Here is a 25,469-nt window from a genome sequence, read left to right as displayed (position 1 = left end):
CTCACCGCCATCATTGCACCAGAACCTTCCAGAGTTCTGTTCCCCTCCCTATCCCAGCTCTGCCTCACATTCCCTGCTTCAGGGAGCCCCCCAGGCCTGCCCCCAGCATTCTTACTCCTTTGCCTGCAGGGAGAACCCTGTCCTGTCCTCCCACTCTCCTGCCCTGCCTGCCTTTGCCACAGTCCATGAGCCTGACCAGGAGAACGGGGTATCTGCCTCCTTCCCTAATGGGGTTGCATGGGCAGGACTGTTTATTCAGGCATTTGCTCATTCTCACTCCATCAATCAACAGACTTATTCACAACTCCTTTGTGTGCCTGGCAGTCAGGCCCTGTGCTGGGTGATGGGGCAGACGCTCTGAGTGACACAGTCCAGATGCAAGGAGTTCTCCCTGGGCAGGGCAAGGGTGGGTAGTGCAGCAAGGTCTCGCCCACTAGCAGAAGTGGGAACTGGGTACAGAGGGCTCTGATGCCATTCGGACAAGCAGGGAGGACTTCACAGGGGAGGTGATTGTTTGAATTCCAAGGGAAGGGGAGGGAGCAGTGTTCTGCCCAGGAAAGGCCTGTATAAGGACCTGGAGACAAGGACAGAAGTCTAGGGTGTGCAAAGAAGAGTGAGTAGGCCTTAGCCGTGGCACAGCAGGCTTAGGGCTTTCTCCTAATCGTGATCCAGGTCAGGACAACCCACAGGCATCTGGACTGTGGCTCAGATACTGTTTTGGCTGCAGAGGCTGTTTGGGGGTCAGCAAACACTGCCTGTCACTTTTGCAGGCTCAGGATCCACAGGACCTTTCCATTCGGTTAAACTCCTGAGACCCTTTGTTTCTCCTCCTCTCTGGACTCTCTTGGGAGTCATTGCTTCCATCCCCCTGTCTCCAGACTAAATTGCTTCAACCAAGCCTACGCCAAGAGGGAACTGTATTTCAAAAACCCCAAAATGACAGATGTCATCTTTGTCATGTCACTGCTCAGGTTTCCGTCCGTCCCTCTGATTATCTAACTGCCCAGGATAAATAAGCTCATAGCTACCATTCAGAGAGCACACTCCAGGGAAGGTACCAGGCAAATCATCCACCTCTTCCCATTTAACTCTCCAGCAGTCCGAGGTAGATGTCATTGTCCCCCAGTTCACCAGTAAAGAGAATGAGGCTCAGAATAACTTGGCCACAGTCACACTGGTAGGAAGAGCGTGGCAGAGGCACTATGCAAACCGAAGTGTTTCCTAAACCTCTACTCTTCAAAGGGACTTTGCAGTCCTTGGCCCAGACTTGTCACTGTATAGGTGAGCACACGGAGGAGACCGAGAAGGGGCAGTGACAAGGCCAAGGTCACAGCACTCCCTCTGGCGAGACGCCCACCCATCTCTGACGCACTCCCAGGACCTCCTGCCTCCATCCTGCTGCCTCCTTGACCTACCAGTGGACAAGGAACCAGCTTCTCACTGTCCTCAGGAGACTTCAACAGGAGACCAGGGTGTCCAGGCCCCATGCAGGAAAGCTGTGAATATAAATTCCATCTCTGAGCCAGGGTGCACAGGCCACTCTACTCGGGAGCCCTTGACTTGGGCTCCGGGGGCCGTGGGAAGGAGAAACATGCGTGTGGAGAATTTGCAGCCTGTAGCTGCATTAGAGAAATGCGCAATGATATGAATAAATTTGAATAATAATGAGGGCAATGACTGAATTAATAATACCGGCTGCTCACCTGACCCACCTCTTCCCCAGGATATCAGCACCTGCCACCCTAATCCCAGGAAATATGGGTGAGCCTTTTCCTTTCCCCTTAGAAGACATAGATGGGCTGTCAGATCAGGAGAGTTGGGGAGCTGCTGTTTTTAACTTCCTGACACCCTGGAGACCCAAAAAACTGGATTTACACACTTAACCAAGAGAGGCTGCATGGTCGTAGTAAATCATATGCTGGCCATCAGTCCACTCCTAGCTCTGCCCCTTTCTCACTTGGTCTACTTGATATGCAACGACCAATGTGGATGCCAAATGTCCAGGGAGACTCAGAGAAAAGAGACAGTGTGGGCCTTGGCCTTGCGGAGAGGTCCCCATTCTAATGGAACAGGTGAGGGGGGCAAAGACTGCCACCCGCAGCCGCCCTCTACCCACAAACAAAAGCATGGACGTAGACACTGATAGCTTAGGGGAGGAAATTCCATGGATAGAGCTGTGACAGCAGGTGAAAGGTGGGACAAGCTGTGTTTGCCCAGGAAACTAAAAGATCAATCTAGGAGGACTTCCTGGAAGAAGCAGGAAGGTGAGGCAGTTTCGGGAAGGTGAGAAATGGAGCTGGAGGAGGAAAAAGAAGAAGGGAGGGATGAGAAGAGTCCTGTTCCTGGTGAATAAGAGGGAGGTATTGGAATGGGCATGGGACCATTCATTTGCATACTCGTAGGCGTGATGGAGGATCAGAGAGATTTTGGAAAGCTGGGTTAGGAAAGAGTTGGATCTGAGGACTGTGGTCTCTAAAAGACTTGGAAGCTGGGGAGGGAAAGAGAGGGAGGAGTCCCCAGAGTTCCGGGGGAAAACTGATTTGGGTTACCGAGTGTGACAGATTGGGGACGTGCGTGGGAAGCCCCAGACCTCTCCCTGTGCTGTCCCGCAGCCCTTCCATCTCCTGGGGCCCAGCGCGGGAAGCTGGCAGTCACAGTGCAGTGCCCAGGACTGCCCACCGCCAGGCCGACCAGCGGTGGCTGGAGTTGGGGGGCGGGCAAGGGGGAGAAGAAACCTGAAATCCAATTCCCTGCTCCATTTAGGTTCTGCAATTAAAGGCAATTACTCTGCAGTTCTCTAATCAAATGCTCCCGGCCGAGCTGCCAGCCGGGCAGCCATGTGTAGCTCCGGCAGCCAGAGGGAGAGTGGAACGAAGTCACGTGGCCCTGTCAGCTCCCACGGGGTGGGAGGCTGGGCGTGTGCTGGTGTGTCCATCGTGTGCATGCACTCATGCCTCCAGAGCTCGGGGGCAAGGGGTGAACACGGGACCGGACAAGCGTACAGGAAGTGGGTTCAGAGCTGCTTTGTTTGGGATCCGCCACCAGCCACCCAGGAAGCTTATTTATACACATACAGGTGGACGTGACTGTCCCACAGAATATGCCGTTATGTCCTCTCTGGGTGCGTCCCAGCGGGGATTGCAGTTGGCGTAGTTGCACTCGTGTGTCACCTTACTTTGGCTCATGTACACAGGTCCAAGCGGGGATATGGTAGGATATTCACCTCTCAGGGGTTGCAGGCAACCATGCTATCAGCAGCGGCATGTGTTCTGGATTCGTCACCCAGTGATGTGGGTGTGGGGATGGGTGAGCCCTGGTCGAGGTAGTTGAGGAGGAGCCCAGGACCTGAAGTGCTTAGGCTCAGGTTTGCATCCTGCTCTGTCCTTAACTCGCTGGGTGCCCTTGGGAAAATGACTCTTTCTCCTCAGTGTCCTCGTCTGAACAAGGAGAGGCTTGGACTAGCCTGGTCTCTGAGGCCTTTACATAACACTGCACCACTTTCTATGCTTGCTGAGTGCCTCTGCTTCTGAAACCCAGTCCCATGGGCCATGGAAGGAAGGAAGAATCAAGGGCCAGCACATGGCTTCTTGGAGGGAAGGGTGTGGGGCTGATGTGGGGTGGGGACCAGAGGGTCCAGCTTCCTGACCTGTGTCTCTCTCTTGGGCCACCACGGGGTGGGAGCGGAAGCCTGGGAGGCACGGCCTCTTGCGCAGCCCTCTCCTCACTCATCTCCTGACCCCGTGCCAACTTTGGCTTTGACAGGGACCCAGACCCGCTTCAGCCAGGAGCCAGCCGACCAGACCGTGGTGGCCGGACAGCGGGCTGTGCTCCCCTGCGTGCTGCTCAACTACTCGGGGATCGTGCAGTGGACCAAGGATGGGCTGGCACTGGGCATGGGGCAGGGCCTCAAAGGTGAGTGGGGCAGCCCAGCACCTAGCCTACCCCATCTTGGCCTCCCTCCTCCTACCAACAAAAAGTAGTGGACTCAACATCCTTTCGTTCCCCACCACGTTCCTTCTCTGGGCTGTAGCCTCCCCTCTCCCACTTCTGTGTGAGTCCGTCTCTCTGCCTGTCCCAAGCTCTCTCTGCTGATGTCCAAGCTCCACAGCTCTGCCTGTCCTCCTGGGTTGCAGACTGGCTCACAAAGGGCCAATGGGAAGCCCAAGGAATCAAGGGAAACCAATAGACCTTTACGTAGGACAGCTTTAGACAGACAGACACCACGAGAGGAGCCGCAGGCAGCCAGGCCAAGCAGGAGGGGCTGGGAGGCTCCAGAGCCCCCTGCAAGAGCCGAGGGAGCACACAGCAGCTTCTAGGTCCTGCAAGTGTTTCCTGCCAGGTTGGCTTTGCTCCAGCCTCTCTCTTGCGCCCTGCCCAGGCAGTGTCTGTTCTGTGGCCACAAATTCATTTTAATTTCAGCCTAAGCGCTTATTTATTTATTTAACAAGCACTATGGAGCCACTTCGGAAACAAACATAATGTGCCAAGGTGGGGACAGGGGGAAGCCTCCTTTATTTCAAAGCAAGTAAAGATACTTCTGGAAAGGCCGCCTGGCAGAGTGGATGCGGGGGTCAGAACCCCCCTCTGCTGCCTTCCAGCTAGGTGACCTCAGGAAAGCCACTTCACCTCTCTGGGCCTTAGTTTACCACTGTGTAAAATAGGCCTAGTAGTTGCAGTCTGCCAGCTTTATAAAAGTGTTTGTGAGTTTGGAACCAAATGAGAAAATATGTGAAAACACACTGCTCGCTGTCAAGCAGTGTAATGGTAAAAGCATGGGAGGGATTATGCATTTTTATTCTTATTGTTATCCAGGGCTTGAGACTATTTGCTGCGGGTTCTGTGCATTAGAGCAGGTAGGAGAAATTTGTCTGTGTGGAGCAATCTCTATGAAGGAAGGAGAGGGGCTGGCGGATCTATTGATGATGGAAAGAGAAAGAAACTAGGAGAGAGAGAGAGATCAATAGATATGGAGTGAGAGGAATCAATAGCCTCTGAACAGAGGGAGGCAGTGGGAGGGAGCTGAGGGCAGGGACCATGAGAGCTGACAGAATGTGAGGGGTGGACGAGAGCCTGGAGGCAAGAGGGAGAAGAAGGCTGGATTGGAGAAGCACAGAGGTATGCCTGCCACAGCCGGGCGAGGCTCCTGCAGGTGAGGGGCTCCTTGGGGCGTGGGCAGGACCCTGCTTCTCGCATTCCTCCCTTGGTGAGTGAGGGTGAGACCTTCGCCCGCCTTGGGCTTCCCTGTGGCCCCAGTGAGCTCATGTCTGAGCTGCAATGGCCTATATTTCCTAGTGCCCACACACCCTCCCCTCTTCCTCTCCTTTTCTCCCTGCTGTCTGCCTTTTTTTTTTTTTTTTTTTGCCTTTTCTTTCCTATTATTATGAGAGACATTTGTCTGCAAACAGCTTCGGAGATTTCATCTGCTCCTGCTCAGCTCCCCCTTCTGCTCTCCCTCATCTCGTCCTGCTTTGTGGCTCCCCGCCTCAGCGGAGGAGGCTGTGACGTCGCAGCGTCTGCACGGGGACCTCATCCCCGTCGAGGGCCCCCTGGACCCCAGGAGAGGGTGGAGGGAGGGGTGCTGGCTCCCAGTGAGACCCCTGGGCCCTGATGTGGGGAGAGGATGTGCCCTTGGGGGCAGGGCGGTCCAGGCGAGCCCCAGGCTTGGGCTGGGCTCACCTGGGCTAGCCCTTTCTCTTCCTGCAGCCTGGCCACGGTACCGCGTCGTGGGCTCTGCAGAGGCCGGGCAGTACAACCTGGAGATCACAGACGCCGAGCTCTCTGATGATGCCTCTTACGAGTGCCAGGCCACGGAGGCCGCCCTGCGCTCCCGGCGAGCGAAACTCACCGTGCTCAGTAATAACCCCCAACATCCCGCATGCACCCCACCTCCACCCTCACCGCCCCGCCACCTCCTCCTGTCTCTTTCTCTTGGTGTCCTGGCTGTCCCCCGCTTCCCCAGTGTCCACTTGCATTTCCCAGTTCTCTTTGATCCTGGCCTCATGTACTGTCCTGACTATCTCCCTTGCTTCCCCTCCCCCAATCCTTTAAACTCCTTCCAAAGCCAAGTTCAGATAGAAGAGAAAAAAATGGGCACGTGGGCACCCATTCAGGACACGTGGGCTGTGTGAGCTCTGGCATCCTCTCTGCCCCCGCCTGTGCCCAGGCCTCGCGGGGACTGGGCTCCACCTTCAGGACATAAACTGCCCCTGCCAGAGTAGGGGCATGGCAGGGCAATGGAGACCAGGCCTCTCCTGGCAGATGGGCTTGTTGGAAGCTTCTCCCTTCCTCTCCCTCGCAGCTGCCCCAGAAACTGCTCCCTTCACTCCTTTCCCTCCATTCAGCCCCTCTTCCCTTCTCGGCCTCTGTTCCCGTTCTCAGCACTCACCCCACCTTCTCCACTTCACCTCCAGGCTTCCTTAGGGAACTGGGGAGCAGAACTGGAAGGATCGGGCCTCCAGGGCTGAGAAACGGGGAGGGGGTGGGGCAGGGGTCCTGGCTGAGTCTGCAGGAGCCACTGGAGGGGGGTTTGTCTCTGAAGAAGCCTGCTGGCTGCCGCCCACAGGGCACAGAGCAGATGTCCCTCTATGGTAACACCCGGGGCTATTTGCATAATGAGGGGATCCTCTCCTGCACGCACCAGGCAGGCGGGACCCAGTACCGGAATGAGGCCAGCTCTGACACGCCCTCACCCCCCGCCCCCCACCTCCCTGGCGGCACCTCCAGCTCCATCCATCTTTCTGTCTCCCTCAAGCTCTGGTGTTCTGCCTGGGCCTCTGACTCTGCTCCACTTGTCTCCGGCTTGGCTCAGTCTGCCTGTGAGCCTCTTCCTTCCCTTTTGTCATCTGCTCCATCCCTTTCTCTTTGCTGCTCCCATCTGATCTGTCCTGCCCCCTCTCTTTTCTCTCCCCAAATTCCGTTGAAGTGGGGGATCCCCCCAGGAGGGATGGGAGGAAGGAGCGGGGAGCTGAGCTAAGTGAGTATGGACACAAGGAAGATTCTTAGCTGGGGGAGAAGGGTGAGGACGCGACAAGTCATCCGAGCGTGGCGGGAAGAGGTGGGCTGGGAGTCAGGAGACCCGGGCCATTCTGGCACCGTGACCCTGAAGAGGTCATGACCTCTGGTCATCTGTTTTCTCATCAGTAACATGGCATGATGATGCTGGCCTTTTCTTAGCAACTGCCGCTTTGCTGCTCCCTGAGTGGGGAGTTGTAAACTGTGAAGGTCTGGGCAGATGTGAGGTGTCAGAATAAGTGAGCACCAGAGGGACCCGGCAGTCTGGATGTAAAGGCCCTGAAGGACTAGGACTCCAGGCTGGTAGATGACTCACTTTTCCTCTCTGGTGAAGACACATGGGGAGAATTAGCATCGAGCAGGATGGAGGTTAGGGGGCAGGAGTTAGCTGACCACCAGGGGTAGGCGTGGAGTGCTAAGGCATCAACTTCCCCTCCTCACTGGAGAGGGTATGAGCCCCCATGCTGGACCAGGCATTCCAAGGGAACACGAGATACTTACGAGACCTTATCTCTTCTTTTTTCCTCCCTAACTGCCTCGGCTTAAGTCCTGGAAGGTGCTACTTCCAGACTGGAGACTGCCATTTGAATGAGGGGTGTCCTGATACTGTTCCTTCCCCCTCCTGCCCCAACAAAGAGAGGGAGAAATAGCAAAAGATGGGTAAAGGCCAGCCAAGACCCTAGATATATAACAGGAACTTAGTAATGACATCCTGCAACTTGGTTCAATCAAGGTAGGCTTCCTGGCAGAGGAGTATATCAATGGGAACCCTTGGTGGAGAAGTATCTTGTCTAAAAAGCTTGCGAGTCAATGAGGGAGGTGTACAGGAGCAGGGAGCTGGCTGGCTTATCTGGAGGGTGTTGAGGATGTGAATCTGTAGCCTATCTGGGTGGATGAGGCCCCAAGAGTAAAAGAGATGGAAGATGCATCCGTCTATTCCTTTCCCCTCACTCTGTCCCCTCCTCGTCTCTCTGGAACTCTCACACCCCCTGCCTCCTGCAGCCACGTGGAGGCAGTGAGAAGGCAGGACAGTTTGTGCAGCTTCCTCTGCTCACCTGCTTGTACACAGCTTTGTTCATTTGGGGCTCAGAGACTGGGCAGGACCGAGTGGAGAGCATGCTGTGTTCGGTGTGTGGAATCGGCCTCCCTGCACATGGCCAGCCTCGTCACCTCCCCTCTCCTGCAGCTATAACCCTCGGTGGTCAACCCCCCACCCCAGACCAGCCCAGGCCACAGAATGGCCTTGCAGAAGTCTGAGCAGCTGCCTCCCACTCCCTAGCAGGCAGACACAGACATAAGACAGATCTACAGACCCACGGCTCCCTCATTATTCACAGCAATAACCTCGAGTGCAGTGGTGATGAGCACAGCTCTGGGTCGGCAGGCCTAGTCCTCGTCCCAGCCCTGCCGCTGAGCTCTGAGCACGCTGGCCTGACCTGTCTGAACCTCAGTGCCTTGTCTATAAATGGGGGTTGGGGGGCAGTCAATGGTATTTACCATGAAAGGATTAATGAAATATACTCTGTGGTGAGGATGCAATGAAATCCTATGCACGAAGCACTTGAGCTGACACCTGGTGATCGGTCAGTGAGTGGTGGAGATGTTGTCGATCATGTTACAATTTACAGTCGGTTTCACACCCTTGATCTCCTTTCAGTCTCCCAATAGGAACTGTGGGGAACAGATGTCAATGTGCTTTTTGAAATTTTACAGACAAGGAAACTGAGGCCTCAGACACGTAAATACTGATATACAAAATTAAGTTTCAAATCCTAAAAATGTGCTCATAAACGCACTCATGGGGACTTCCCTGGTGGTTCAGTGGTTAAGACTCCAAACTCCCAATGCAGAGGTCCTCGGTCCTATCCCTGGCCAGGGAACTAGATCCTGCATGCCACAACTAAGATCTGACTCACTGGAAACGACTGAAGGCAAAAGGAGAAAGGGGTGGCAGAGGATCAGATAGCCGAATGGCATCACCAAGTCAATAGACATGAATTGGAGCAAACTCTGGGAGATAGTGAAGGGCAGGGGAGCCTGGTGTGCTGCAGTCCATGGGATCACAAAGAGTCGGACATGACATACAGACTGAAAAACGACAGCCAAATTAAAAAAAAAAAAGAAACAGCTGGACACATGCCGTCTAAGCTTAGTAGACACCTCAAAGGCCATGTTTTCTTCTCCCCAGATACTAAGGTGGGCTAGTGACAAAGGTGGCAGGTAGGCGGTCTTTTCCTAAATAAAGGGTGAGGACCAATGTTCCAAGGGAAGGGAAAGCTGATGGGAGAAGAAGATTTCCCCTCTTCTGCCCAACTAGGACTGTCCTCCTGGGGTATGATAGCGCTGTGTGACCTCAGAGGGGCCCCACACAGACCAAGAGAGCCTGAGTGGCAGCTCCATTTCTCCCTGCCTTTCTCTCCTTCCCACCCCGTTTGCCAGTCTGCATCCATCTGCCAATGGAACCATGTACACTAGCAAGCAAAGAGGAAGAACCCGGGACGCAGCAAGCAGATCACTGGCCAGCCAGGAGCTGGAGGCACTGCTGGCTCTTGTCCGAGCACTAACGTGAACACGTTGCGCGTGTCACACGTGACGGCCTCTCTTCCGCCCTCGTCCAGCCTGCATGAGGACACTGGGGATGGGCATCATATGTGCCTGTTGAAGAAACTGACCTGGCAGCGTCACCCACGGTCGCTTGAAGGATGAATAAAGGCGCCAGGACTTGAAACCAGGGCAGCCTGTTTCTAGATCCTGGGCTGGCCCCACCCTCCCACTCTGCGTGCACCAGTTGAGCAAAGTGCTGGGATGGGCTGCAAGAGGTTCCTCTCCCCGGAAACCCTAAAAAAGGAGACTGTCATCTCATAAACTCCAACACAGCCCTGCCCACGACTGGCCTCATGGGCACCCCAGGGTCTCCTCTCAAGGGCTCCCTTGGAAAGAACCTTCTGTGTTTCTCTGGTCTTCCTAGCAAAAAAGCAAACGAAACCCTTTCACATTGCTGGCTGATGAACACGAGGTAGACCAAATATCAAAATTGTAATCAAAACCCTTCCGTCTTTATCTCATCAACTACTTATTCCACTAATAGCCCCAAGGATGCATTATCAACTAGCCTCTGCACGAGATCTTAGGGCTTTAAGAGAAAAAAGTAGCCCCTGTTCCCAGGGAACTTGCAGCCTGGTTCACCTGAGTGTTTCAAAGCCTGTGGGTATAGGACAGGGAACTATTTCCTGTTAATATTTCAGACATCTGACTGATTCAATTCCTTAAGCATTTAGCCAGAGCCTGCTTTGGTCATGTTCTAGGCACCGGAGACTGTATAAATATTAATGTGATGGAGTTCCTGCTTTTCCAGGGATAATGGTTTTGTTGGGGAGGGGACATGGATAACCCTCATAAGTAACCCAAAGACAAGCTATTGATAGATGTTGCTCAGAGCTTTGAGTGACTGGCTGGGAAGCACAGAGGCGGTGGTTGAGGGAGGGGGATGTTGCGTGGAAGGCCCTGTGCAGCAGCTGGGATGTGAAAAGGATGGACAGCAGTTCAAGAGAAGCTGTGAGGGAAGGGAGAAGAAATAAGAAGAGGAGGTGGGGAAGTGCAGGACTTGACCTGGGGAACATTGGTCACAGGTCGAGAGGCTTGCAACTCATGCCCGTGGCAGCTGGTAGACATGGAAAGTGGTTGAACAGGGAAGTAGTACAGACTTGGCTGATCTGTAGAGAAAATAACCTGCCAGCCATGATGGATGGGTTGAGGCCAGCAGGGGCTGGAGGCAGGGAGTCTGTTTGGGAGGCTGCTATGATAGACCCACTCATCCAGCTGCGCCAGGGCGGAGGAGCAGACAGGAGGGAATGGATGTAAGAAGCTACGTTGGAGGCAGCCACCTTTCTGTGCCAGGTCCCCCAGACTACAGGAGCAGCAGATTCAGTGATTGTGAGTTAGGGGGTAAGGATGGCACTGCCCCACCAAGGGGTGGACGTGCGGTAGGAGAGATGCCTCCAGGAGCAGGGCTTTCTGTCCTCAGGGCACTGTTGGCCACATCCTGGACTGACTCTGCTCTGCTCTTCCCCACAGTCCCCCCAGAGGACACCAGGATTGACGGCGGTCCTGTGATCCTGCTGCAGGCAGGCACCCCTCACAACCTCACATGCCGCGCCTTCAGCGCCAAGCCTGCCGCCACCATCCTCTGGTTCCGGGACGGGACGCAGCAGGAGGGTGCTGTAGCCAGCACGGTGAGACCCTGCCTGCTCCCCCAGCTCCTCCAAGGCCGCCCTCTAGGTCACCTTCCCTTTCCCACATGAATCTGACCACAGACTAGTGGGGAACACAGATGTGGAAAGCGGCCTTAGAAGTCATGTGGTTCAATCCTCTCATTAAATAGCTGGGCAAATTGAGGTCCAGACAAGAGAATTCTCAGGGCCATTCAGTAGTTAGCAGAGACTAAGAATAATATTGAGAATAGCCACATTAATTAAGCACCTATAGTGTAGCAGGCACTGTGCATGCTAAGGTCTATGGACAGTCTCTCTTAATCCTCACAGGGGTTTCATAAGTTAGCTGTTAACTTCCAACTCAAAAAGAGTGAACTGATGTTTAGATTGGGTGATTTGCCCAGGGTAACACACAGCTGACACGCAGCAGAGCTGGGGTTTATAGCTGGATCGGACTGTAGTCTCTTGCTAACGAGCCTCTCAACTTTCTTCTCCCAGCTTCTAGTTGGTGCATGTTCCCAGTCGGCACAACTAAGAGCTTGGGGAAGCAGCGATTATATGGACGTTTTATAGATGAGTAACCTGTTGCCGAGAAGGACATCAAATGACTTGCCCAGGATCACGTGGCAGAGTTGCGGTGGAGCTGGAGTTAGAATCCAGATCTCCTATTTGGAGCTCCTCTTGCCAGCTGGGGACAGGCACAGGTGTACCCAGCCACTTGCTAGATGCTGCAGGAGGCACTTCTCATTGAGGGGAGAGACCTTCCCCCTGTGCGGCCCCAGGGACTGCCTGGATTTGCTCTGCCCGGGACACTCTGTGTCACCTCGGACAGTTCACATCTCTCTGGCCTTCAGTTCACCATTTGACAAACCGTTTGGCTTCAGTGGTGCTTAACTTTCTCACCACCAAGAACCCTGTCATTTTTCCCCTCTATGGTTACATGTTTTGAAATATTTTGGCAACCAAACAAGCCGATTGGTCAATGGCCATTTGTCATCTGCTGCCCCTTCCTTTTTTTATATATTTATTGAAGATGGAGCTTTGAAGCAGCAGGAGGAAGCCAGTGTTACTGCACTGGGCCGGTACTGCTCCAGTACCGCGTCAGGCCTAGTAAGACGCTTGTACTGCTGTCAAACTGTGGGCCGCCCCTTTGCCTAATATTATGGTTTCCCCTAGGCAGTGTGCAAACAGCCTTGGAAAACAGCCCAAGGGTCCTACGATCATGTCTGGGGACCTCAGGTTGGGTATCATGGAACCATTATGAGACTTTGAGCCTGTGAGTCCCTTCCCTGCCCTCAAGGAGTTTATGGTCTAGCTGCAGAGACCCATACACAGCACAGTGCCTAAGAGGCAAGGCGGATGTGACCAGAGCAGTGTGGAGGATAGATTGCCTGTGAGGGCCACACGTTCAGTCTTGGAGAGAGTCCTGAGAGCTGGGATTAACAAAGGAAGACTTTCCAGAAAAGGACGGGCTTGGGTTGGACTCAGGAACGAGACTTAAAACCATGGGGTTAGTAATAGGGTATCAATGTTGGTTCATTACTTTTATGTATCAGGTGTAACATGTATCACACTAATGCATCATGTTAATAATAGAGGAAACTGGGGTTGGGGAGGAGGATATATGGGAACTCTGTATTTTCTATTCAATTTTTCTGTAAAATTAAAACTTCTCTTAAAAAATAAAGTCTATTAGTTTTAAAAAAAAAAACCTAAACCTGAGGAGGAGATAGGGGCTGGAGGAAGGGCAGATCTTCAGGTTGAATGCCCCTCCAGCAAACCTAGCTCTGTGTGGGTCACCCCAAGAGCAGAGGAAGGGGATTTTAGCTTGACCATGTCTCCCACCCTTATCCCCCACCTCATCCTCCCACCCCAGGAACTGCTGAAGGATGGGAAGAGGGAGACTACCATTAGCCAGCTGCTCATCAACCCTACAGACCTGGACATTGGGCGTGTCTTCACCTGCCGCAGCGTGAACGAGGCCATCCCAAGTGGCAAGGAGACGTCCATTGAACTAGACGTGCACCGTGAGCAGGGTCCTGGGGAGGGCGGTGGGGGGCGGGGGGGGGGGGCAACGTGCACCCTGGGGGGCGGCACCCTTTGGGAAGCACAGAAGAATCCCCCAGGGGCCCTGGGACAGATGCTCCATTTCTTTGTCCTCTTCGATTCCCTGCTTTGAACCGTAGGCTTTGAGAGCTGGCACATGAGGCATCAGCTGTGAGCCAGGCAGTTCCCGGGTTTAAACCGTGTGACTTTGGGCAATGACGTAATCTCTCTGAGCCGTAGTTTCTAATTCTGAATATGTGCAGAAAATAAAATGCAGGCCTACAGCTCCTTATCGGAAATTCCAAACCAAAAGTGATTGGGTGGCAAAACCTGAACGGAAGCTTTTTGTAGTCTTTTATTTAATAACTCAGTTGGAATAGCCATACATTTCACTGCAGATATATTAATGTGTGTTTCTATGGGATGTTGCCCAGATTCTGCTGGGGGTCTTAAACAATAAATGGTCTGTGGTCACCATAACCTTTCTAACATTTGAAAAATTCCAAATTCTGAAACACATCTCATTCCAGGGGTTTCAGATAAGGGATTGTGATGACCTATACCTGCTTCTCAGGGTTGTGAGCGTTAAGTGAGATATAGTGTAAGAGCATCTCACATGGAGTATGCTACTGGGTAAGTGCTCAATAAATTCCCACTGCCCAGGGAAGAGTGGAAGTGTGGGCAGCAACTGGAGAGACGCCCCACCCCCATCCTGGCTAGTGAGCCTAGCGAACCCACACTGACGCCTAGTGGTCACAATTGGTCACTACACCGTCTGACTAATTTGTCCCTTTGGTATCATCCTTGGTCCTCACCCTAGCCGGCCCCTAGAGGCTCCTGGAATAAAGGTGAGGAAAGCTTATTTACTGGAGCTGGTACACTGCAAACTCAAATTCCCAGATCACCACACGGGTGAGGTCTCAGTGTATGTGCTAGAGAGAGAAAAAGAAATTTGAGGGACAGAAAAGACCCTGACCTGCCGTCCTCTGCTTTGCAGACCCTCCTACAGTGACCCTGTCTATTGAGCCCCAGACGGTACAGGAGGGCGAGCGCGTCATCTTTACCTGTCAGGCCACAGCCAACCCGGAGATCCTGGGCTACAGGTAGGAGGGGAGGGGCGGGGCAGGGGCACACCCTGGGGAGGGATACTGGGAGGCCCTTGAGATCCGGAGTAGGGGACTGGGGAAGACAGGCCACTGGATGTGGGGGAGAGAGCTCCAAGGCCTGAACCTGCTCTGTGTTGCCTCCTCCAGGTGGGCCAAGGGGGGCTTCCTGATTGAAGATGCCCATGAGAGTCGCTATGAAACCAATGTCGATTATTCCTTCTTCACGGAGCCCGTGTCCTGTGAGGTTCACAACAAAGTGGGGAGCACCAATGTCAGCACTTTAGTCAATGTCCACTGTGAGTAGCTGCAGGGGCAGGGGCGGGGTGGGGTGGGGTGGGGGAGGCTCTGTGGGGCTGAGGAGACAAGGCAGGAGGAGGATTGGAATCCCCCCCACCTCCGCCCCCGCCCCGATGAGATCAGGGCCCTGATGATCTGTTTCTCCCTTTCTGCCTCAGTTGCCCCTCGGATTGTAGTCGACCCTAAACCCACGACCACAGACATTGGCTCTGATGTGACCCTCACCTGTGTCTGGGTTGGGAATCCCCCCCTCACCCTCACCTGGACCAAAAAGGACTCAAACATGGTAAGAAGCTCTCCACCTCTCCTGAACACTGGGTGGTAGGAGCCTGGCCACAGGTTGGGAAGAAGGGGGCGCAGGGGGCACAGCATTCTTTTTCAAGTTGAACCTGGGATATTCCCCAAGTTCTCTGGATTTGGAAGAGAAGGACGGTGCTTGCAGTCAACCCCAGCCCTCCTTGGCAGACAGCTGGCTGCTTCAGTGGCCGTGAGAGGGACAGTGACCTGTGGGTGGGAGGGGAAAGGGGGCCGGAGTGGAGCTGCTGCTGTGGCAGGATACCTGGTCAGTGATGCCGCACAGGAGGGTGGAGTGGCTGGGCTGATGCACTAGAGAAGACTGAGTTCTACAGCTCTGCAGAGACCTATCGGAGAAGGCACTGGCATCCCACTCTAGTACTCTTGCCTGGAAAATCCCATGGACGGAGGAGCCTGGTAGGCTACAGTCCATGAGGTCACAAAGAGTCAGACACGACTGAGTAACTTAGCAGCAGCAGCAGCAGAGACCTATATGGGACAGTTTGGGCCAAAGTTGCAGAAAGAGGGATTTTAGAGCGAAACCTCCTCATTTGGCAAGAGAAGCACTAGGAGAGGCCATCAGCAGTGGCTGCATCCTCTTTTAAAAATCAGGGCAGCTTCACCCGCCCTCATGCACCTCCACCCAGGACTGTCCACTCTTACAGAGATGCTGTGTCTAAGTGCTAACCTCTTTAGAGTCAAGGGATGGACCAGATAAGATTCAGGACTCTGCTTCCCTTCTGGGAATTCACTTGTGGCCCTTCCTGCTTTCTTTCCAATGCCTCCAATGCGGGGGCCCACACGGATCTAGGGGCCCAGGCCTCCTGGCTCCCCACCCGAGGCTGCTCTCTCTGCCCAGGTCCTGAGTAACAGCAACCAGCTGCTGCTGAAGTCGGTGACCCAGGCCGATGCTGGCACCTACACCTGCCGGGCCATTGTGCCTCGGATCGGAGTGGCTGAGCGTGAGGTGCCACTTTACGTGAATGGTGAGGGGCCTGAGGAAGGCAGGTGGGGGGGCCTGGGGGCGGGCTGCTGGAGGTTCCAGCTGGCCCTGACCCTGTCCTCTTGCTTGCAGGGCCCCCCATCATCTCCAGCGAGGCCGTGCAGTACGCCGTCAGGGGCGACGGCGGCAAAGTGGAGTGTTTCATCGGGAGTACGCCACCGCCAGACCGCATTGTGAGTGGGCCAGGCCTTGGGCCAGCCGCTTATTTCCCTACCCGCCTCAGCCTCCCCTCTGGCTTTCCCCAGGCCCTTCCTATGCCCTGTGCTTCTCATCCCCTGACTCTGTCCCTCTCCCTGCTCACATGCCACCATCTCTCTTCCTTGTTGTGTGACCCTGAGCCAGTTACTTGGTCTTTGGAACCTCAGTGTCCTCATCCATAAAACGGGGGCAATGATCCTTACTGAACAGGGTTGCTGTTGCCTTAGTGTGAGAGGCCTGGTGAAGTCTCCTTGGATGCACTGCCCATTCCCCTGGGCTTTCACTCCTGCTCGCTCCTGTCCCTCATCTCCTCCTTCATCTCCTCCTCCTTCCTCAGCCTCCCCATCTCTTCCTTGCCCCCTCCCCTGCCCTCCGCCCCAGCCCTGCCCCATCAGTTCCATCCCACCCAGCCACCCACTCCCCTCCCTTCTCCTGCCTTCCTTCTCCTCCCAGCATCCCGCCCGCCGCTCTCCACCCCCTCCCTCTCCCCCACACCACGAGCCATTAATTCCTTCCGTGACCATTAACCGTCAAACCCCTCATCACATTTAATGACCATTTGGCTAACTCCAGGGCTGCCCAGGGACACTTCATTACCACGGCCGCCTGGGCAGCGGGCGGCTCGGCTCCCGGGGGGCCTCACTTTCAGAGCTAGGAGGACTGATCCCTGGAAAAGAGCCAGTTCTCGGCGGCTCCCTCTCCCTGGGGCTCCACTCTGAGGGAGGGGACACAATGGAGGGGGCATGCCCCAGCCTGGGGAATGGGAGATGGAGGAGCCCGGGAGAGACTCCTCCCAGTGACAGTTCCCACTCATTTATAAGGGTCTGTGGATGGGTCTCCAGAGCCGGTGGGTGGGTTCATGCGGGGCTGGCTGTGGGGTGGTTAAAGGCGAGGCCGAAGTTATGTTTAGTTAACAGCCTCAGACTATCAGAGCTGGAGGGAAGCTGGAGCACTATCTACTCTATCTAGCCTGGTCCTCTCCTTTTATAGGTGAAGTAAACTGAGGCCCAGAGATGGGAGGGGGTGGCCACCCAGGGCTCAAAGGGAGGATCAGGCCGAGAGCCCAGGGCTCTTGGCTGTCCGTCCAGGGCTTGTTCCCACATGTTGGTTCATTGGATCAGCTGGGGTTGTTACAAAAATAGAGATTTCCAATAAGAGAAGCCTGAATTCTAACTTGGGAATGATGTGTCTTTGGGACACTGGTCTACCATCTTCCAGGTCTACTGGCTTCCCGAATAAAATTGCTCTCCGTTGCCTCAACAACCACCACCACCAAATAGAGATTCCTGTGCCTGTGCCCTAGAGAGTCATATTTAGGAGCTAAGTCCCAGGAATACTCATGTTAAAGAGTGTCCCTACGCTTATCTGAATGGTCACAGCATGTGTCTCGAGCACGTCTGGGAGCCACTGCTCTTCTTAGACAGGAGGTTTGATGCCACGGTTGGAGGCAGCAGGTGTGGCTTGGGCTTGTTGTAGGGTAAGCATGGATCTGGGCTGAAGGGCACACGGGGTGAGGCTATGACTGTGCCTTGTGGTGGGTCAGGTGTTTCCACCACCTGCCTCTTCCTCATCCCATCCTGCCCTCCCCACCCCAGGCCTGGGCATGGAAGGAGAACTTCCTGGAGGTGGGGACCCTGGAACGCTACACGGTGGAGAGGACCAACTCGGGCAGTGGGGTCCTGTCCACGCTCACCATCAACAACGTCATGGAGGCCGACTTTCAGACCCACTACAACTGCACCGCCTGGAACAGCTTCGGCCCGGGCACGGCCATCATCCAGCTGGAAGAGCGAGGTAACCGCGGCGCTGGCTGTGTCGCCAGGGCACAGGGCAGCCTGGGGACTCCGTTCGCTCTTCTCTCCAGGGGCATGGCTCAGAGACACTGCTCTCTCCTGGGCCCACCACAGCCCGGTCTTGTGCTCAGCTGGGAAACCCACTCACTTTTTTAAACATTCATTGAGCATCTGCTATGTGCCAGGCCTGGCACTAGGAGCCGCAGGGACAGATGTACATGAACACAGTCCTTGCCATCCGGGAACTTTCAGTTTAGTGGAGGACCTAGAGAGTGGCAGGAAATGACTTCAAATGCAGAAAAATGAAATGATCTGTAAAGGCAGTAACACTCCATACTTCACTAGGTTGGTAAGAGGATTAAATGAGATGATATTCATGGAGTACTTGGCATAGAATAGGAAGCTTTGGTTCCCCCACCTCTTCCCTAGTGGTAAAGAATCTGCCCGCCAATGCAGGAGACACAGGTTTGATCCTTGCGTTGGGCAGATCCCCTGGAGAAGGAAATGGCAACCCACTCCAGTATTCTTGCCTGGAAAATTCCACGGACGGAAGCACCTGGAAGGCTGCAGCCATGGGGTTGCAAAAGTTGGACATGACTGAGTGCACCCACACGCGCGCACACACATACCTTTTCATAAATCCTTAGTGTGAAAGGAGACATATATTCTCTCCCTTAAGGCATTTCTAGCCTGATAAAAGAGACATAATACTTTTGAGTTTCTTGAAAGCTCCCAACTCTGATGAGGAAAAAAGTTTTTTTTTTTTTTTTTGTAAGAACTAGCTATTTGATGTGGGAGATGGGGAGAAGTAACCGTGGGGGGTGGGGGAGGGGGTCTGTCTTAGCTAAGGGCACCCGCAAGAGCAAGGAGTTGGTGGGAAAGAAGAGAGAAGATGAATAAGGAGGACTCTGCAGGAAACACTTCTGAAAGGGAAGAGCCCTACATGGATCTGATCTATCCAGGACAGACAGGAAGGCAGAGAAGACTGGAGGCAGGATTCCTGGGTCCTTCTCATCTCCAAGGAACAGGGGGATCCAACCAGAACTGCCTGAGCCCTGGGAGGATAGGTGCAGATGGAGCAGTCACAATGGTGTGGATGAGGAAGGCAGTGAAATAGGTGGAAACACAGGTGCCAACGGGAAAGTCTGGGGACAGCCAATCTCAGAAAAGACAAGTCTCCCAGGCAGGTGGGCTGCAAGAGAGGGACAGACAGACCACCACGGCCAGGGTCAAGTCGATCCCAACTCTGATGACGTTGAAGTGAAGGTCTAAATCCAAACACAATGCAGACTTCCTCTCAAATCCCACCTTGACTTTAACTGAACTCAGCTGAAACATAACCCTGTGCGAAGTCCAGGGGGCCTGGAGCTCGGCTGTTGTGAACTTCAGCCATCACTGAGCTCAGATCCCCCGTGTGACCTCATCCTCACCCTCCTCCCTTCCTTCCCACATCTGAAGAGGTGTTACCCGTGGGCATCATCGCTGGGGCCACCATTGGTGCAGGCATCCTGCTCATCTTCTTCTTCATCGCCTTGGTGTTCTTTCTCTACCGGCGCCGCAAAGGCAGTGAGTATGGGCCCTTTTGGGGCCACAGCCCTCCTAGGGTCTCTGACAGGCAGGGCTTGGGAGGGGCGAGGAGGGATTGGCAGCTGCGCTCTCCAGGCCAGGTAGGTCCAGGCTGCGGCCCTTGTCCCCAGGTCGCAAAGACGTGACCCTGAGGAAGCTGGACATCAAAGTGGAGACCGTGAACCGGGAGCCACTCACGATGCATTCTGACCGGGAGGACGATACTGCCAGCGTCTCCACAGCAACCCGTGTCATGAAGGCCATCTACTCGGTGAGAGTCCGCTCCTCCCTGGCCTACCCTCTTCTTCACACTCTTGGGACCAGCCCCACCCCAGGTCACTGAAACTGCCACTCTCTGCTCCCTCAGTTGACCTACTTTGGTCCCGTCCCCTCCCCGCCACACACTCTCATACATACAGACACAGAAACATGCACACGCTCCCCAGGCTAATTTTCTTCCAGCAGAGGACAGGCAGGTGGGACCTACATAGGCTTCCTTCACCCCATTCCCCCCGCAACAGTGTGTCAAGAGTTTTTTTGACCCAACTATAAGTTCTCTGGCCCAACTGCCTCAGTGCTCAGATGAAGAACAGCCCCAGAGAGGGGCAGGGACATACTCAAGCACTGCACATTATCACAGAATTGGTGCTAGAACCCATATCTCTGGCCTCTTCCCACTACACTCCAGAGTCTCTGCGGGGAGAGGACAGGACCTCTGCCCCTGCCCCAGACCCTTCCTCTTAACAGGCAGCCTCTGGATGTGGGGATGGTTGGGCAAGGCGGGCGAGAGCAGGCGTCCATCTCCTGATGCCCAGCTCTTGCTCCTCTGCAGTCCTTCAAGGATGACGTGGACCTAAAGCAGGATCTGCGCTGTGACACCATCGATACCCGGGAGGAGTATGAGATGAAGGTGCGGACTGGGGAAGGGCCCCCTGGAGGGGCACGGGACATGGATCGCGGGCCCCAGGGGTGGGCAGAGCGGAGGTGAGGGCAGGTGTGCGGAGGAAGGGTCAGGAGATTACTGAGGGAACAGAGGAGATGAAGAGTTACCAGGTGAGAACCTCGGCAGAGCCAGAGGAGGCCCAGAGGGCCTCGATGAGACTCCACACCCCTCCCCAAGAGGAACCCACCTTCTCATTCTCTTCTCTCATTGCCACCCAGGACCCCACCAATGGCTACTACAACGTCCGGGCCCACGAAGACCGCCCATCTTCCAGGGCAGTGCTCTATGCTGACTACCGTGCCCCCGGCCCTGCCCGCTTCGACGGCCGCCCCTCCTCCCGCCTCTCCCACTCCAGCGGCTACGCCCAGCTCAACACCTACAGCCGGGCCCCGGCCCCCGACTACGGCCCTGAGCCCACGCCCCCTGGTCCTGCTGCCCCCGCTGGCAACGATACTGCCAGCCAGCTGTCCTACGAGAACTATGAGAAGTTCAATTCCCATCCCTTCCCCGGGGCGGCAGGGTACCCCACCTACCGACTGGGCTACCCCCAGGCCCCACCGTCCGGCCTGGAGCGGACCCCATACGAGGCATACGACCCCATCGGCAAGTACGCCACCGCCACGCGATTCTCCTACACCTCCCAGCACTCGGACTACGGCCAGCGATTCCAGCAGCGCATGCAGACGCATGTGTAGGGCCGGCGCCTGGCCGGGGCATCTCTGCGGGGCAGAGGAGAAGGCTCTCACAGCTGTTCCCTGATATTCAGGGACATTGCCCGTTGTTGCTCCCGTCCTGGACCGGCCTTCCTCCTCCCACCGCAGCAGGCAGGGAGCAGGTCTCCCGGAAACACCCCGTCCCGAGGATGGTGCTCTGCGCATGCCCCAGCCTCCTGGGCCTGCCCTTCCCTCTTCTTCGGGAGGATGTGTCTCTTCTGACCTGCACTCTTGCCTGGCCCTAGTCTGGGGACTGGGAAAGTGAAGGTTGCGGAGAGCAGAGGGGCCACTTTTTAGCATTCCCTTTCTATGCCGTCCCTCTGGTCTCACGTGAGCGGATGGGGGCGTCCTGTGGGGAGGAGCAAGCTTTGGCCCAGGGGACACGGAGTGTCGGGGTGGGTGGCTCTGGTACAGATAGATTGCCTGGCCGGTCCCATCTGTTGTCCGCGTCACACCTTGGGTGCATCTCTCCCGCCTCGGGACTGCAGAAGGGACCTTGGATTTGTTTTTTTAGCCCTGGCACCGAGTTCAGATCCAGCCCTCGTTCAGCTGGGATTAAAATGCCAAGTCATCTTGGCTGCCCACTGCGGACCCCTGTCTCTCTGCCTGCAGAGGGATCCAGGTATCTCTCCTAACGCTGCCCTTTCCTCCTCCTCCTCCTCCTTCTCCTCCTCTGTGCTGGGCCAGCCGGATAGGTCAGGGGGGTCGTGATGGAGAAGGATAGGTCAGGAACCACGTCCTGAGTCACCAGCAAGACAGCAGCGTGCTACATAGCAGTTTCCAGAACCCGCGCTAGAGGGGGCCCATCCAAGCCCCCTCTCCTCCCCAGGAGGCCCCACTATCTGCTTTAATGAACCTGCCTGGGGAGTGGTGGTGAAAGGGCATGCTATAGGCTTTTTCAAAGACAACAAAACACAATTTTAAAACAAACAAACAAACAAAAAACCTCACTTGGGGTAAAAATATAAAAAGAAGCTGTAGGGAGCTCCCCACCCAAGTACAAGTCCCAGTGGAAAGGAAAGGGTGAACCTGTTCTCTATCAGATTTCCAGTACCTTCCATTACTCTTTCAATCTCGAAGCACTTTGAATCCATTTTTAAACATTCAGGTGGTGAGACCTGTCACCCGATGGGCTCTATAGGACCAGAAGAGGGCCTGGCTGTCAGGCTCTGCTGTCCTACCCCAGAGCTGACCAGCTGGTTAGAGAGGCCACCTTCTGGGGGACATCTGTGGGAGATGTTCTCTTTAGACGGGTTTTCGTTTGTTACGTATCTTTTTTTTCCCGCCCCCCTGGACCAATCAGATTCTTTCTTCCACTTTCAGTGCCTTGAGTGTCCGGCTTTGGTTGACCGGCCTTGTGTGGGTGGCTGCACAGGGATCCGGTACTGTCAGCGCAAACTCACTGCCAAGTGTTGCAGAGTTTAGGGGATAGACGGGCGAGGGGACCTAGTAAGAGAAAGGGCTGACCCAGTAAGGTCACGCGGAAAGGCACTGCAGGCAGCCGCGGCCCACGAAGCCTCCCACGCCCAGCCTCACCTCCATACACGCTCCTGCACTCACGCCCACATACGCATTCCACATTCTCAGCCGCCACCTCCTGACCAAAGAGAATGGGCGCTCCAAAGAGAACTCACTCCTCTGCCCCGACCTTCCCTTGCCAAGAAGCGTGGTCTGCTCTTCCCTTAGCTCAGCCCTAACGGGAGGGTCCTCTGTTAGAATTCCCAGAATGCGTTTTGCCCTTTCTCGTGGTCGCCATTCATTAGTCATGTTCGCTTTAATGAGTTACATGCTCATCAGCCACGGGCCATCGCCACCTTTGCAAATGGGTCTGTGGGGTGACATTCCTCGCCATCCCCTGGCAGTAAGGACAGCACATACCCTGCAGCTCCAGTTCTGGCCTCTTCAGGCTGCGTCTGCATCCTCCTCCACTTCAGCAGGGGCAAGTCCCATGGACCAGCCCTTTCAGAGGCCTCATACAGGTTCACAGCGTTATTCCAACCTTACCCCTGGAAGCTGACTCCTTCCTGCACAAGCCTTTTCTGTGAGTTTGGTGACATGTCCAATAAGGATGCAGGTCCCTATGCAAATTCAGGCATATTTTGATGATTTTCACAGAAGCCACGGGGTAATCTAAACAGTTAAAATCTAAAGATGGTGGCTTTTTAAACAGGAACATTCCAAATGACTTCTGTTTGGCCGTGTTCTCTTGTTCCTCCTTTTTGGTTTCAGTACTGGGTCCATTCTGTTGGTGGAGAGGAGGCCTTGAGGTCACGGTAACTCAGCTGACACTGCAGGGAGCATGAGTGTCGGAAGCCAGATAGACTTACTTGCCTGTGAACACCGTGCAAGGCACAGGGAGGTGTCAGCATTCAGGACTGCCTCTACCCTGTGCAGTGTTTACTCTGGGCTGATCAGAGAGTGGGGACCGACCTGTTAAGCCAATGGAATTGCCTTTCTCGGGCGTGGCAGATGCCCTTGAGCTTGGGCGGTTGTTACCTAAGGCTGGAATCCCCCAGCATGGGGCCTCTGCCCTTGATGTGGTCACTTTGGTGATTCTGACTGCCTTCGACGTTCTAGTGCTGGTGAGAAGAGCAAGGCATCCAGAGAGGTGGGACCCAGTTCTGAAGCTGCCATTTACTGAGTGACCTTGGCCTAACCTCTAGGTTCATTGCCCACTATTTTCTAGTCTTTAAGATGAGGAGGGAGAATTGTACAAACCTCAGATTGTCCGACTCTTGCGTATTTTCATTTGGTGAGGTGGAAGGGCCTGCCATTCCTGGCAAGGATTTGGTAACAGCGGGTGGATGGGTGGGGGGAAGTTGAAAGGTTCTTCTCTTGAAAGAAGTTTTCACTATGGACTTCATCCTCTTGTCAGAAGTGTTGTGAATGAGTTTCCACTAAAAACTCCTTGATCTCAAACAGCAGCAGAAAGAATATCCTAAACCTCAGTGAAATTGATGTGGGATTATCCTTTGGACATTGTGCTGCTCCCCACTCAGAAGGCTGACAGGTTTGCAAAGATGCCTCTGGCCAAAGCAGGGCATGGTGAGTTTCCTTCACTGTGCCCCCAGGTTCCAGGTAACCTCTGTGGGAAAAAATGGAAGCAGCCACACTCCGCCCACGTCCTCTGGAGCACTCCCATGGCCCAGAAAGCTGGTCTCACTGAGCAAGGGGAAGCCTGCAGACTAAGGCGTCTTGAGCTAGAGGGCAAGGTGTGAGAACAGTTGACCTGTCTGTTCAGGAGCAGTTCAGAAGGGCAGGTGGTAATGAGGAGGGAGTCCAGCAGTTATTGACTTCAGTTCTGCGTCTTGAAGAGGTTCTTGTGATTCTGGATGACCCACAGTCTCCTTGTGGAGGGTCCAGCTTGCATCCTAAATTGGGATCCCCCACCAAAGTCTAGCCACAATATTTGCATGAAGCAAAGTCCAGCGTAAGTCAGAAAGGAAAGGGGCTGTATGCTCTCACAGATAATCTTGCCTGCTTGGGATGAAAGAGATTAGTTTGATCTCACCCCACCCCTTCTTGTCTCCAAGCACTGCGCGCCCTAGTCCAGGTGCTGCCTTTCTGGTAATTTTGAGGGCAGCCTTTTCTGCTTGACAAGATGGAGCACACTGCCCCGGAGTCTCTTTTGCCCGGGTACCCTCTCATTAAATGGGTGGCTGTCTGTCAGGAGCCACATGTCCCGGGCTTTCTCAAATGGAATCAGATGGCGTCTCAGTGTATTTGGCTCATGTGCGCTGCCATTGTACACGGGCCACTCGTGTTTGGAGAAAGCCGTGTTAAAGCCGAGGCCTACCCCAGCTGTGCTGAAGTGGCTCAGTGACATCACTTCCTCAGTCTTTGCTGAGAGGGTGATTCTGTCCCCACTGCTGTATGCAAAGCACCCAGGCCGCAGAAACCCTGGCTTCTCTGCCAGTTTGGTGCTGCGTGCCATGAGCCAAGTCACCCACTCTGTGCCTCTCCAGGCCCTTCTGCACGGCAGGGAATCACTTGAAAGGCATCAGTGAAGCTTCTGACTCTGGTGGGACCAGTGAGGACGTGGTAACAGGCCACTGAAGTGCGCAGACCAAGGGATGTAATTGGAAAGGCATTTATTTTTGTGAAGAGGCTATAAAATTAGCATTTAAATATCCCATCCCCTTCTCCTGGCCTTCCCCTTACCACTGTCGCTCCCTTCTTGGAGGCCAGCCTCTTTCTGAAAGGCATTGGCCTCACTTATCAGCTGGGTCCTGACACTCCACCTCTGGGCTTCTGGAGAGGATGGAAGGATGTGTGGCTCGGGATGTTT

General features: G+C 54.6%; 1 protein-coding gene across 4 annotated transcripts in view; it reads left to right on the top strand.

Annotated features, from left to right (window-relative positions):
* Positions 1 to 22,099, top strand: part of KIRREL1 (kirre like nephrin family adhesion molecule 1) — a 99,763-nt gene extending 77,664 nt beyond the window's left edge. For 3 of the 4 annotated variants that reach the window (XM_055583897.1, XM_055583894.1, XM_055583896.1), the window contains 14 exons: positions 3,763 to 3,912; positions 5,704 to 5,853; positions 11,086 to 11,243; positions 13,099 to 13,249; positions 14,266 to 14,371; positions 14,522 to 14,670; positions 14,830 to 14,957; positions 15,777 to 15,951; positions 16,041 to 16,141; positions 17,762 to 17,960; positions 19,418 to 19,525; positions 19,657 to 19,796; positions 20,358 to 20,435; positions 20,687 to 22,099. In XM_055583897.1, coding sequence (XP_055439872.1) covers positions 3,763 to 3,912; positions 5,704 to 5,853; positions 11,086 to 11,243; positions 13,099 to 13,249; positions 14,266 to 14,371; positions 14,522 to 14,670; positions 14,830 to 14,957; positions 15,777 to 15,951; positions 16,041 to 16,141; positions 17,762 to 17,960; positions 19,418 to 19,525; positions 19,657 to 19,796; positions 20,358 to 20,435; positions 20,687 to 21,163 — 2,270 coding nt within the window. In that variant the 3' untranslated portion in view covers positions 21,164 to 22,099. The remainder of the gene's footprint in view (positions 1 to 3,762; positions 3,913 to 5,703; positions 5,854 to 11,085; positions 11,244 to 13,098; positions 13,250 to 14,265; positions 14,372 to 14,521; positions 14,671 to 14,829; positions 14,958 to 15,776; positions 15,952 to 16,040; positions 16,142 to 17,761; positions 17,961 to 19,417; positions 19,526 to 19,656; positions 19,797 to 20,357; positions 20,436 to 20,686) is intronic. The other variant, XM_055583895.1, reaches the window with a different exon arrangement.
* Positions 22,100 to 25,469: the final 3,370 nt, after the last annotated feature.

This window comes from Bubalus kerabau, chromosome 6 (assembly GCF_029407905.1).
Source record: "Bubalus kerabau isolate K-KA32 ecotype Philippines breed swamp buffalo chromosome 6, PCC_UOA_SB_1v2, whole genome shotgun sequence".
NCBI lineage: Eukaryota > Metazoa > Chordata > Mammalia > Artiodactyla > Bovidae > Bubalus > Bubalus kerabau.
Note: the sequence above shows the minus strand (reverse complement) of the source record. Positions and strands in the feature narration are given on the sequence as shown.